At 60.0% G+C, this 14173-nt stretch overlaps 1 protein-coding gene across 1 annotated transcript; it reads left to right on the forward strand.

The window, feature by feature from the left end:
- The first annotated feature begins 144 nt into the window (after window positions 1–144).
- On the forward strand, window positions 145–12863 carry KLHL21 (kelch like family member 21). Its single transcript, XM_033844008.2, has 4 exons — window positions 145–1295; window positions 3764–4169; window positions 7514–7586; window positions 9586–12863. Exons 1-4 carry the CDS (start codon window positions 275–277, stop codon window positions 9877–9879), a joined length of 1794 nt encoding a protein of 597 aa, XP_033699899.1. The 5' UTR covers window positions 145–274; the 3' UTR covers window positions 9880–12863.
- The last annotated feature ends 1310 nt before the right edge of the window (window positions 12864–14173 follow it).

The following is a 14173-nucleotide window of genomic DNA, read 5'->3' on the forward strand; positions in this document are numbered from 1 at the left end:
CCTGGAGCGCGGGGGCGGGAGCACGCGAGGGGAGGCGAGTCAGCGAGCTCAGCCGGGTGGCAGGACGGGCGGCGGCGCCGGGCCCGGAGGGGTTAAGTGGGCGGTGCCGGTGACGCCCCGCCCTCGCCCGGCCCCCGCCCCCCCGGAGGCCGAGGCGCCCGGCCCTATTTATAGCCGGGGCGACCAGCTCCTAGTGTCTCTCCCGCTGGCCCCGGCGGCGGATTTTCCGAGTGGCGCGCGCGCGCAGCGGCCCCGCGCCCCCAGCCAAGGCGCCATGGAGCGGCCGGCGCCCCTAGCCGTGCTACCCTTCTCGGACCCTGCGCACGCGCTAAGCCTGCTGCGCGGCCTGAGCCAGCTCCGCGCCGAGCGCAAGTTCCTGGACGTGACCCTGGAGGCAGCGGGAGGGCGCGACTTCCCGGCGCACCGCGCCGTGCTGGCGGCCGCCAGCCCCTACTTCCGCGCCATGTTCGCCGGGCAGCTGCGCGAGAGCCGCGCCGAGCGGGTGCGCCTGCATGGCGTGCCGCCCGACATGCTGCAGCTGCTGCTCGACTTCAGCTACACGGGCCGCGTGGCGGTGAGCGGCGACAACGCCGAGCCGCTGCTGCGCGCCGCCGACCTGCTGCAGTTCCCGGCCGTGAAGGAGGCGTGCGGCGCCTTCCTACAGCAGCAGCTCGACCTGACCAACTGCCTGGACATGCAGGACTTCGCCGAGGCCTTCAGCTGCGCGGGGCTGGCGAGCGCGGCGCAGCGCTTCATCCTGCGCCACGTGGGCGAGCTGGGCGCCGAGCAGCTGGAGCGGCTGCCCCTGGCGCGGCTGCTGCGCTACCTGCGCGACGACGGGCTGTGCGTGCCCAAGGAGGAGGCCGCCTACCAGCTGGCGCTGCGCTGGGTGCGCGCCGACCCGCCGCGGCGCGCCGCGCACTGGCCGCAGCTGCTCGAGGCCGTGCGCCTGCCTTTCGTGCGCCGCTTCTACCTGCTGGCGCACGTCGAGGCCGAGCCGCTGGTGGCCCGCTGCCCGCCCTGCCTGCGCCTACTGCGCGAGGCGCGCGACTTCCAGGCAGCGCGTTACGACCGCCACGACCGCGGGCCCTGTCCCCGGATGCGCCCGCGCCCCTCAACCGGCCTCGCGGAGATCCTCGTGCTGGTGGGCGGTTGCGACCAGGACTGCGACGAGCTGGTCACCGTCGACTGCTACAATCCACAGACGGGCCAGTGGCGCTACTTGGCCGAGTTCCCCGACCACCTGGGCGGGGGCTACAGCATCGTGGCGCTGGGCAACGACATCTACGTGACGGGTGAGTGAGTGGGCTGGGGGCTGGTCAGGAGGACCCTGGGCCGCCTGGACCCCCGCCCCGCTGGGGGAATACATCCACCTGCAGGAGAACCCGCAATACCTGGAATGCCGGGACCGCCCCTGGGTGCAAGTGGCCACTTCCCTTCCCCCTCCTTCTCCCCCAGGCTGGCACGCACGTACGTTTCTAGGGTTGATACTTAAGATCTAGAAGAAGAACCCCTTGTGTGAGTGGGACAAGTAGCTGTTCGTGGGTCTCTTCCCAGCACGCAGGACCTGCCTGGGCAGCCTCCTCCTTGCCCGGGTGATGCCCCCATTAGGTTGCAAGATACTGGGGCAGTCACCCTGCACAATGAGTGCTTTCTTTTTCTCCCTAAGGAATCTGGGGACGGGCCAGGGACTGACGCCCTGGGATACATCCATTCCCCCCCCACCCCCCACGGGGGCTTGGACCTAGGCCCTGCGCTTGGGTCACGTGGTGTTTAGGCTGCTCCCTGCCCAGCGACTGTAAACAGAGTCACATGCTAAGAGGCTTTCTTCCAGTGACTTGGCTCAAACCCCAAAACACTGCCGAGTCATGCTGGGCGTGTCCCAGCCCGCCCTCGTCCTGGGCATCTCCCACATTTTTCGTTAAAGTTAAATCCCAGTTCAAACATGAGTCTACCTCCTTGAGTGGGGTGAGGAGGGGCGGTCTGTGTGACGGCTATATAAGGAAAGAACCGACCAGGCCTGCACTTGGGGCCAGCAGAGGGCTGGATCAGGCTGGGAGGCCCCGGCTATGCCATCACAGCGCTGTGTCCAGCCTGGCACGGTCCGGAGAAAGCCGACTCTGAGCTGACAAGTGGGGCGCATCCCGGCCTAAGCACCGGCTCGGCCCTGTGGCCACAGCTTCCTTGGCCTGCAGCTCCAGGTCCAGCCTCTGCGGGAATCAGTCCCTTTCCAACCTGAGGTTGGCCCTGTGTTGTTTGGGGACCACCATTCCCACTCCCCCACCACAGAAGTCTGGCCGGTGAATTCCCAGAACTGGTGAGACTCGCCCCAACTTTGCACACCTTTCCATAAATGTCTCAGCTGAGCAGCTAATCCTTTGGGTTTAGACAGGTGGCTGAGTGGGTCCCTACAGCTGCCTCTAGGGAATTTCACGGGGCGGGGGGGATGAGAAAGCGACTTCAGCTGCCTTTGACACGGTTCTCCTTTGGAAGGAAGAAGGCTTCAGCTGCCTTTGATACAGTTCTCCTTTAGAAGGAAAGAGGCAGAGAGGACTTTACAAGAACCCTGCCTTCTCCCTCTAAAAGCTCAGGGCTATGAGCCGGATAGAATGTCAGGCCGGCTCTGCTCTGCCCTGTGGCCCCAGCCTTGGGGCAATAGAGGAATGCAACCCCCAGGCTTCTTGGGGTCCCTTCATACTGTGGGAATTCTAATGTCTTAGGTGAACCTGGTTTAATTTGTGGCTATAGCCAGTACCACTGGACTTTGTTTGGTTGGTTTTAAGCCTTTTTTTTGAAATATAGACGGAAAAGTGTACATCATACTTGTACAGCTCGATGAGTTTTTTCCAAACAAAACGTGTCAGTAACTTGCATATAAATCAAGAAATACAACCCCAGAAGTCCACTCATAGCATCACTTTCTTTTTTTTCTTGGCCTCACCATGCAGGGTCTTAGTTCCCAACCAGGGATTGAACCTGGGCCCCCTGCAGTGGAAGTGCGGAGTCTTAACCGCTGGACCGCCAGGGAAGTCCGCGTAGCATCACTTTGTGTGTTAGGTTTCTGTAGATTTCCGCTCAACTCATCCTGGCACAGCCCTGGTTAGGGGCCGCCCGGGAAGCCTAGAATTTGGTGGACAAGACCCTGGGCCCCCCACCCACATGCTTTGTGGCTCTCCAGGAGCGTGGACTCTACGGGCTGATGCCCCAGTCAGCTGAGGTGTTTGACTGCTTGTGCGGGGAGTCCAGACTGAGATTGCTGTTTACTTAGAATTGCGGCCCCTGAGCCTTGGCTTGGCCCGCAGAGATTTGGTGGTGTTTTTTGTTTGTTTGTTTTTTGCGGCATGCGGGCCTCTCACCATTGTGGCCTCTCCCGTTGCGGAGCCCAGGCTCCGGACGCGCAGGCTCAGCGGCCGTGGCTCACGGGCCCAGCCGCTCCACGGCACGTGGGATCTTCCCAGACCGGGGCACGAACCCGCGTCCCCTGCATCGGCAGGCGGACTCTCAACCCCTGCGCCACCAGGGAAGCCCTGGTGGTGATTTCACGGCCATCCTCCTGGGCAGCGGTCAGCCTACGCATTGCCGGGGCCCCTGGCCCGGCCTTGGTGAGAGAGGATGTGTGTTTACCTGGAGGCAGGTGAGGGTTATCCCTCCCCCAAGATGAGAGGGTTGTCTTTCCCCCTCTGAGAAATTCAGGGAGTCGCGGGTGGGTGAATCACCCTGAGTCAGTGTGGGCTGACCATCTGCACGTTGTCTGCCCCGGCAGGCGGGTCCGATGGCTCCCGGCTCTACGACTGCGTGTGGAGGTACAACTCAAGCGTGAACGAGTGGACGGAGGTGGCGCCCATGCTGAAGGCCCGGGAGTACCACAGCTCCTCCGTGCTGGATGGGCTGCTGTACGTGGTGGCCGCAGACAGCACGGAGCGCTACGACCACACCACTGACTCCTGGGAGGCCTTGCAGCCCATGACCTACCCCATGGACAATTGTTCCACCACGGCCTGCCGAGGCCGGCTCTACGCCATCGGCTCCCTGGCCGGCAAAGAGACCATGGTGATGCAGTGCTACAACCCAGACATGGACCTATGGTCGCTGGTGGACTGCGGCCAGCTCCCACCCTGGTCCTTTGCCCCCAAGACAGTGACTCTGAATGGACTCATGTACTTCATCAGGTGAGTCCCTAGGGGCCAAGGCCACTGCGTGATCTTTTTTACCAGGTCCTATGCTAAGCTCATCTTTACTGTTCTCCCCATTTCACGGATGAGGAAACTGAGGCCACACTGGGCTCTGGGGCTGGGTCTTTCTGACCTGGCGCCTTTGTTCTGCCCCCATTCTTTAGAACGGTTTCTGTGGCCTCTGAGGATCCCAAGTGGGATGGAGCTAGGTCCTCGCAGAGAACTTTTTGAGATTCATAGAAGCTAAATCAGTTGTGTCTCTTTGGCTGGACTTTGCTTGCTGGGTCCCACTAAAAGCCCTTGTTGGTCTCATGTGGCCTTTACTAAAAGGAACCACCTGTCCTACCTGAGAGGGACTTTGCATCTTAAAAAGACCAGAGGAGAGCTTTCTGGACACTTGAGTCTTTGGGGTGGGGTGGCCTTGATAGAGGGACCCTTTGCTCACCAGCGGGCTGGTGCCAGGCGGAGGGATCAGCCCTGCCCCCTCTGCGGAAAGCAGCACTTGTGTGTTCAGTGCGTTTCCGCACATTCTGTCTATCCCTTCCCGCCTGGCCTGGCACAGGGAGGGCTGGTGAGTCTTGCTGAAAGAATGCTGTTCTCCAAAGATCCCGCAGCCACCCAGGACCAGGGAGGAGCCTGATACTGACCAGGCCCAGAGCTGCCTGTGGGAACGATGACAGTAGTTAGCGTGTTGGGGTCCGAGCTCCGGTTGCCTGTTTCATGGGCATTTTCACAGCTGATCCCCATGACTGTCTGCTGAGATGGGCACCACTGTCATCCCCATTTCACAGGTGGCAAAACAGAGACTTAGAGGGGTAAGGGACTTGCTCACAACCACAGGCTTTACGTGGTGGCACAGGGTTAGGACCAAGGACATCCAGCGCAGGTCCCGTGTACCGTCACCACATCACAGCCTCCCTGGGCCAGGCTGTGGCCTTGGCAGCCTGCAGCGGAGCTGGGCAGCCGGTGGGTCACCGTGCATCTGTGAGTCTTGATGACTTGGCACAGCGACATGCCCCCTCCTGATGGGCCAGTAGGCGTCCAAGCAACTAGGAGCTCCCAGCCACTGCTCACAGCTTCTGCGTACATGTGCACGTACATACGTGCTACAGGTGTGTGTACCTGCCGCTCCCCTCCCTGGCCTAGAGCCTGCCTGAAGGTACGAGATCAGAAGGAAAGGGTAAGGTGTGAACGGCCATCCCCTCTGTCCCCTTTCTGCCTGCGACTTTGAATTGGGAGCCTCTGAGGACAGGGACACTGTGCTGCTCGGCCCACACCCCCGCACTGTCTGAGCTGCCCCTCCCCCAGACTCCAGGTGCCTTCCCAGGCTTTCAGGGAGAACACATCTGGAACTGAGGTGGTGTTGCTTGTCACGCAGGTGGCCAAGGGGCCAGGCCTCCCCGTATCCTAGGAAGTGAAGATCTGCTCTGAGAAAGCCCCAGAATCCCAGCCAGCTCCCGGTCCTGTTACAAAACATCATCTGACCCTTCGCCCAGCTCTCCCTCCCCCAAGTCATGTCTTCAAAGATGGGGGTGGAGATGGCTATAAATACAACTCGTGAGGGTGCCAGAACCTTGGCTTCAGCCCCTCGTGGCAGTTCCAGGCTGCGCAACTTTGAGAATGTCCTCCCCTCATCCCCAACCCCGTCTGCCGTGGTCCTAGAACGAGAGGTGCCCAAGGACCGGTCTTTGGAGGGAAGGCCCCTGTGCCTGCCTCCTCCTCGTCGGGGTCACTGGTCAGCTGCTAAACTGCCCCACGTGTGAGCATTAGGGTGCCCCCCAGGTCCTCTGTTAGCCTTGGTACAGGGTCGCCTGAGCCATGGGGGGCCCGGGAGGTGGGCTCAACTCTGCTCACTGCACACTGCCACTGCCAAACCGGCCAAGAGGGTGAGTGGTCTAGAAGGGCAGCCTGTTGAGTAGTGCGGGCCTGGCCTCACCTGAGAGTGTGGGCGAGGCCAGGGGCCTGGGTCTCGGGTGCTCGAGCGTTCCTGCGCTCTGTCCACGCACTTCGGTGCCTCAGCCGCATCTCACTGCTCAGAATGCCACCTGTCGGGGTAGCTCCGGTCCACAGGAAGGGTCCACGCTGCGTGGAGGCCGCAGCCTGTGGGCTGCTGCTGCCCTGGGCTCTGAGCAGTGGCCGGTGGCCCCCGCCCGCGCCTCCAGCAGTGCTCTGCCTCAGTCCCCACTTACCGTGGCTCCCGGGCTGGGCTGTCCCAGCGCCCACAGAGGCAGAAGCCGAGAGCGTTGTCCAGCCTGGCACCTTCTGGCTGCAGCTCCTGTGTCTCTGCAGGGGTCGGGGGGCAGCCCAGCGGGTTCCCATATCAATTATCATCATCTTATGTGCCACAAACTAAGGGTGGTTTTTACATTCTGTGGCTGGAGGAAAAAATCCAAGTGAGTAATACTTTGTGAGTAATACTTCGTGACGTGTGAAAAGTTATGTGAAATTCAAATTTGTGTCCATAAATAAGGTTTTATGGGAATGCAGCCAGCCCCTTTGTTTATACGACTGTGGCTGCATTTGTTCTCAGCTGCAGCGCTGGGGACCTGCTACAGAGACTGTCTGCTTGGCAAGCCCTGAAGTATTTACTCTCTGGCCTTTCTGCTGATCCCTGACCTGTGACCGTCGTTACCGTCAATACTCCTATTTGGGGGGTAGTGTCTGTTTTTCGAGGCTATGCCTTTGAGCCTTGTATTGCAGGTATCAGGAGCCTGTCAGACAGGATTGAAGGAGCCTGAGCCCAAAGGGGAGGGCAGTGCTGGTGTCCTTATTCCTGGGACTCTGGTCACCCTGCCGGGCACTTAGGATGCAGCAGTGAATGGGGTGGGATCGAGGGACTGACAGCGGTGGGAGGGCAGTGGCCGAGCAGTGGTCCAGGGCACGGGGGCTGTGCAGTGGGCCAGGAGGCCTGGCCTAGACTGGTCAGCCACGGAAGGCTGTCCTGAGAGGTGGCCCAAGTGAGCTGAGGAAGGGTGAGTGGAGACTGGCGGGAAGGGCCACTACCAGTTCAAGATCTGAGGCCAGGCTGGGTGACCGCAGCGAAGGGGAGGGGCAGCTGTGTTGGTGCTGGGCTGCGGGGAAGCGTTGTAGCACCCGAGAGCACGATCTTTGGGTTTGTGGAGTGTGGCTGGGTTCCGGCCTCAGAGCCCAGGCCAGATAGGTGAAGTCAGCCCCTGCGAACCAGGGATAGGGTCCCACTGGCCGGTGGGCTGCCAAATAGCATCACAGAGGTCCCCAAAGGAGATGGGCCCGGAGGACCCTCCTCTCCAGCCCTTCACACTCAGGCGCTGCCTAGTCACTCTGACCCGTTCTTCCTCCTCCTTCCCCCCTCCACTCCCCAGGGACGACTCTGCTGAGGTGGACGTATATAACCCCACCAAGAACGAATGGGATAAGATCCCATCGATGAATCAGGTAAGTTTGCAGACACGCCAGCAGTGGGAGCACAAGCTGGTTCTGGTTTCCAACCAAAGTGTCAACGTAAGTTTGGGATGCAGTCCTGGTGGGCAGGGCCCTGTGTTGGGCCCTTTCCTGGTGTTACCTTCATGCACAGAGGGCTGCCGTTGTCCTCGACTTGTACTCGAGGGTCACTGAAACAGAGACCTTAAATAAGATGCCACGGTCACACAGCTTAGTGAGTTCATCCATTCGGACCAGTGTTCATTGAGTACCTGCCACGAGCCAGAGAGCACGCTGGGGAAGTGTTCCACAGAGGGACAGCAAGTGCAAAGGCCCTGGGGTAGAGCATGCCTGGTGTGTTCATGGAACAAGCCCTCAGCCTGGTGTGGCTGGAGAAGAGTGAACAAGGGGGCAACAGAGGGGTGAGGTCAGACAAGGAGGTCTTTGGGGATTGACCTTGGGAGTCCACTTGTTGAGCACCTGCTGTGTACCCACACTTTTGCTGCCTAGTGGGGTCTCACCTCTCTTTGCTTATTGAGAAGAGGGTGCTGAGTTTCACAATGTGATAGAGCCGGGAAGGCTGGGTGGCTTTTGGCTACACGAGCAATCTCCTTAGTCTCAGATACACATCTACACCCGCCTATATCTTTTATTTTTTTTTTGCAGTACGCGGGCCTCTCACTGTTGTGGCCTCTCCCATTGCGGAGCACAGGCTCCGGACGTGCAGGCTCAGCGGCCACGGCTCACGGGCCCAGCCGCTCCGCGGCATGTGGGATCTTCCCGGACTGGGGCACAAACCCGTGTCCCCTGCATCGGCAGGCAGACTCTCAACCACTGCGCCACCAGGGAAGCCCCTGCCTATATCTTTATTTTCTGTCTTCCTTAAAATTTCCAAACCTGGGAGTTCTCTGGCGGTCCAGTGGTTAGCACATCCACCGCAGGGGGCATGGGTTTGACCTCTGGTCGGGGAACTAAGATCCTGCAAGCAAGCCGTGCAGCGTGACCAAAAAAAAAAAAAATTTCCAAACCTGCTCTCCTGATACCTCTACAGCTTATTTAACATCTTTAGGGGAATTCCTTGTCAGTCCAGTGGTTAGGACTCCTCACTTTCACTGCCGAGGGCCCAGATTCAATTCCTAGTCAGGGGACTAAGATCCCACAAGCCACGCAGCACAGCCGCCAAAAAATATATATATATATTTTTAAATAAATAACATCTTTACAGTTAGGAAATATAACTTTGGTTTTCCCCATAGTGAGCTACACGTACTCATTATAGCAGGTCTTGGGCAAGATGGGATAGTCCAGCCTCGTGGTTCAAAGCTCAGACTTTGGATCAAGTCCCAGCTCTGCTGCTGTCGGCTGTATGAGGCTCAGTTTTCCCATCTGTAAGATGGGGGAGAACAGGGCTTCCCTGCTGGCGCAGTGGTTAAGAATCCGCCTGCATTGGCAGGGGAAACGGGTTCGATCCCTGGTCCGGGAAGATCCCACATGCCGTGGAACAACTAAGGCCGTGCGCCACAACTACTGAGCCTGCGCTCTAGAGCCCGCGAGCCACAACTATTGAGCCCGCGTGCCACAACTACCGAAGCCCGCAGGCCTAGAGCCTGTGCTCCGCAATGAGAGAAGCCACCGCAATGAGAAGCCGGCGCACCGCAAGGAAGAGTAGCCCCCGCTCGCTGCAACTAGAGAAAGCCCGTGTGCAGCAACCCATCGCAGCCATAAATAAACAAATCAGTAATTGCGGTGGGAGGAGATGGGGAGACAGTCATGCCTGCTTTGCAGGGCTGATGCTGCTCACGGGGAGAGTGCCTCCATGGCCCCTTGACCACCATAGGGACCCGCTGTGGCATGTGACCCCTGGGCATGGAGCCCCTATGTCCTAGCTGGGGTGTAGGAAGTGCCAAGGCTGCCCCTCCCAAGGGCCCCAGGCACCTTCCCCATGGAGAGGCGCTCTGGGGCTTGCCCCTGCCCTGACTGCCAGCCTCTACTCACCGCCCCCCTTGGCCCACAGGTGCATGTAGGGGGCAGCCTGGCCGTCCTTGGAGGGAAGCTCTACGTCTCTGGGGGCTACGACAATACCTTTGAACTCTCCGACGTGGTGGAGGCCTACGACCCAGAGACCCGGGCGTGGAGCGTGGTGGGACGGCTCCCAGAGCCCACTTTCTGGCACGGCAGCGTCAGCATTTTCCGACAGTTCATGCCCCAGACGCCCTTGGGGGGCCGTGGCTTTGAGCTGGACAGTGGCAGCAGTGACATGGGTGTGGGCCGGCCCCGGCCGCCACAGAACCCCGCCGAGCTGCACTAGCCCCGGCCCGGCCCGGGGAGGGCCTTGGTGCAGGTAACCCAGCACCTCAGGGGGTAGCACCCCCATCCTTCGTGCACCGGGACAGGTTGGCTGGAGCGTGGGCTCAGGGGCTGCCGAGCAAGCGAGTGAGCGAGCGAGCCTCAGGATCTGACAGCTGGAGAGTCTGTGCGAGTCACAGCTGCTGGGGCCAAGGCCCGTTGTGAATGTCGCTCCCTTGGTCCAGGAAGAGCTGCCTCCGCCACCACGTCTCTGGTTCCAGTAAGTCACCCCCGCTGCAGGCCCACCTCACCAATGAAGGCACGTGCACCTCCTGCAGCCACCACCTGTGCCTACTTGCTCCCCCCTTGGGAGAGGAGGGCCACTTCTGGGTATGAGTGGAGGGGCAGGGGTCCTTCCAGGAGAGTGTGAGAGTGGCCTCCCTGCAGGCCCTGCTGTCCCAGAGCATCGAGAATCAGGCAGACAATGGCTGCAGTGGGGTCCCACCCTCCATGGCCAGTGCTGGACACCCAGCGAGCCAGCTCCCCAGATGCAGGGGGTCTGCCTGACCAGCTCCTCGGCCCTGCTGGGGTCTTGCACCAAAACACCCCTCGTGGGTACGCCTCCTGGAGGTGAGCTCAGACCTAGGGGCACAGGGCAGTGGGAATGGACTGGCGTGTGGCCTTGAAGGGGGCCCAGAGAGACCTGCTGAGTTTCTGTCTCCAGTGGACCTGGGCCGACGCAGGTGCTGGGGGTCCCTGTCCACACACCCACCAGTTGGTGTAGCCCCACCTGGCTTGGGGGCCTCCGGGCCCTTCGTCCCAGGCCAGTTCGGCAGAGGACGAAAGTGCAAGGTCATAGCTCCTCACTGGGAGGCCCTGGGACTTTGTCGCTGAAGCCCAGCCAGGCAGACAGCTGCAGGCGCCCTTGCCCCTGCGGCCTGTGAGCGGAGGATCCTGTTGCTTCTCAAGGAAGCCCGGGGTGGGGCAGCCTCAGCAGGTGGTCACAAGCTTTCAAACACAGTTGGCCCTTCCTTAGAAGGGGGGCAGGCAGCTAGAAACGGGGTCCGGTTGGTTTGATCTTTAACCTCTCCCCGTCCCATTGCCGAAGCTTTCTGCAGGGTGGGAGGGTGCCTTAAGCCCCTCAGAAGCCCAGGCTTCTCCAGGAGGGTGGCAGAAGCAGCTCCTGGGAACCCCCGTAGCTGGTGTCGCGTCCCTGGTTTTCTGAGGAGTGCGAACGGTGGATTGGTGGTCTTGTACTCTCATGGTTTCCAAAGTAGCCTTTGCTTGAATTTGTCCTCCTTCCCTTCCAGAGGGGAGGGCGGTTACGTTTTCCTCGTTAGGTAAATGTTCAACAGTGTGTTTTCACAAGAAAAAAAAGTTTTCTCACCATCGCTTCACAAGTGACACTTAAAGCCCTTTTGTTGGCCAGAAGCTTTGGGGCTGTCGGGCGGGACCCTGCCTTCCCTCCTGCGTCCCTCGAGGAGCCCTGGTGGGGGGCCACCGCTGTCAGGTCAGCCGTCTTGCTCTGGAACCCCTGCTGGAGTGGCCACGGCTCCCAGCCAGCCCTTCCATTCGCCTTGCGCTGTGGCTCAGCTGGCCACTCCAAGCCCCCGGTGTGGCAGGCACGGTGGGAAGGCAGGGGTTGTGGGCTTGGTTGGTACTTCCTGCCTCAGGCCTTAGCCAGGGTGGATGCTTGGCCCTCTGCTCCCTTGGGGACCCTCCCCCAGGTCACCCATCCTGGTCTGAGTGTCCTCCCTTGGTGAGTTGGGGCTCGCCTGCCCCTCCCCCCAGGGTGGTCGCAGCCCTAGTTGCTCCCTCTCCACAGCCCTCACTTCACTTCCCAGGGGTTACTGAGACCTTTTTTCTAGCCCAGGTGCCTGCCTGGCGAGCTGAGCCCACGCAGAGGCGCCAGGCTCCATGGGGTGGCCGACTTGGGTTCCCTGCAGCCAGGTGCTGCCCAGGCGTGATGGCTTGTCTCCTGTCCGTGGTAGGGGGACGACAAGGCAGGGCTGCACAGGACTGATGGAGCCCCGATTATATGCCAGTCACCAAGCTCGGTGTCAGACTGTGCCCTGCCCAGTGGGTGTGACAGGCCACGCAGAGAGATGTGGTGACAACTTCTGTGGCAGGTCATGGGCAGGGGTGGGGGGAGCTCGATCTCACGGGAGACTCCCTCCTGGTGCCTTTCCTGGGGCTGGCTCTGTAAAGGGCCCTGGCAGCCCCAGAAGGCAGGGCAGGCAGTGGGGGGCAGGCTTTTGCTGGGACCGGGGGGCTGCAGACGCTCATGTTCTCATAGAAACCAGCCTTTGTCACCCGCCGCAGCACTTCTGGTCAGCAGTGAGGGCCGGTGCCTGGGCCCGGGCCTTTGTCTGGTCTTTCCTGCATTTTTGGTACTTCACTGTGTGACTGACCACCCCACTCTCTGGCGGCTGCTCAGATGATGGTTTGGGGGGGCAGGGGGCCAGTGATGTTCACTCTAGAACTACCCAGGTCCCCACCCCCCAGACCCAGTCTTTGGGTTAAAAGACCAAAGACGGGAAGGGGACGCAGCAGCCTGGGCAACAGCAGGCTCCTGCTGGGGGTCCGGGATTGGGGATGACCCTTGAGAAACGTCTCCTCCCTTCCCTGCCCTGCCCGCTCCTGTAGGCATGGGTTCCCATCACGCACACAGGTCTGTGCACTGACGGCCTGGGCCAGCCTGGGAGGGACTGTCTCTACACGTCAGATGTACACAACTTTTTCAGCCTATGAGACGAGTTATGAAAGTTCAGTGACTTGTATTTAATGCTGACCTACTGCTATAAAGTATTCTATATTTATATGACCTCAGAGACTCTTCTGGACTAGGACAGTCTCCCTCCAGCGTCCGACATCCAGTGCCAGCCCCAGAGCGTGGGGCAGATTTGTGTATTTATTTGTCCGTTCGGTAGGCTTACGTGTCCAGGATCCTCTTTAAGGTTTTAGGATGCCTTCAGTACACTTTTTGAAATAAAAATATTTCCTATATATTTGGTGTCATTGCCTCTGTCCTGCTGCTGCCGGGTCTTGGAACCTTTGGGCTGAGGCCAAGCGCGTGGGCCAAGGGAGGCAAAGTAGTATTGAGGAGCATACTTGATGTCGCTTAACTAATGGGGAAAGGGGCGGGGTTCAGAGCGTCCAGGGCTCACGCTAAATGGCTTTGGGGGCAAACCCTTTGAGGCCCTTTCTTGTCTCAGTCATTACAAGGCATGAGGTAGTGGAAAGAGGAGGCCGGAGGTGGGAGGTGGGAGAAACGTGGGTGGCTGAGGCCATGGCTCACCTGCCCAAAAGCTGCTTCAACCTCCTCAGACTCCACCCCTGGGCACTGTGCCCAATACCTTGCTCCCCCCCCCCACCTCCTGAAGGTGTGGTGCTAAAAGGTGATGAGATCCCCGTCTCTTGGACCTGGCAGGAGGGGCTGAACCCTTAAAATAGAGCAGCGTCCCTCCCGGAAGAGGTCGTGAAGTGCAGAACATTCCTCACATCTGCGAGCCCACAGAACCCGAGGAAGCGGCCAATGCCGGGAAGGGGGCATCGGGAGGCCATGGTTTACCTTGGTCGCCTTACCAGATCTGAGGTGGCTCATGACCTGGCTGGCAGTTACCACACTAGGATACTTAACTGTCTTTACGTCTGAGCTCCCTAGTGGGCAAGGAGTAAAAGGAAAGATGGTTGGAGGGCTTCTGGGTCTAAAGTGGAGTTTTCCTCCTCAAACCCTGGGAGGTATTTAGCATAGCGTGGGGCCGGTGCCTCTGGAATCCTCCAGTGATGAGGCGTTAAGTGATGGCTGACGCGAGCTCTTGGGGTCACAACTGTCACCACCCCTGATTCTATGCTCACCCCGTGCCAAGCGCTGAGCAGAAGCATAAGCACTTACTGTCTGGGGCGGGGGGCAGCCATAAACGTGTGCGGATTCTTTGACACTCCTCCCCTTGAACCTAAGGAATGACGTTTTGGTGACTGCCTGGACCAATACAACGCGGCAGGGGTGGCACTGTTGACCTCCAGGGCCAGGTCACAGAAAGGCCTTGCAGCTTCGGCCTGCTGCGACGTTCCTCCCGGCACCCAGCCACCATGCTGTGAGGGAGCCCAGGCAGCCCATGGGAGGCACCCCGGCCCACGGCCAGTGCCAACTTGCCAGGCGCACGAGTGAGCCATCTTGAGAGCGGATCTGCCCCCTGGCCCCGAGGGCGACTCTGGGGTCGTCTGTTACCCGGCAGTGGACTGGAACAGCAGGCTTTCTCATTTAATTCTCGAGCACTGTTACTAATTCCATTAAAAAGTAAGCAAGTGAAGCA

This window comes from Tursiops truncatus, chromosome 1, assembly GCF_011762595.2.
Source record: "Tursiops truncatus isolate mTurTru1 chromosome 1, mTurTru1.mat.Y, whole genome shotgun sequence".
NCBI lineage: Eukaryota > Metazoa > Chordata > Mammalia > Artiodactyla > Delphinidae > Tursiops > Tursiops truncatus.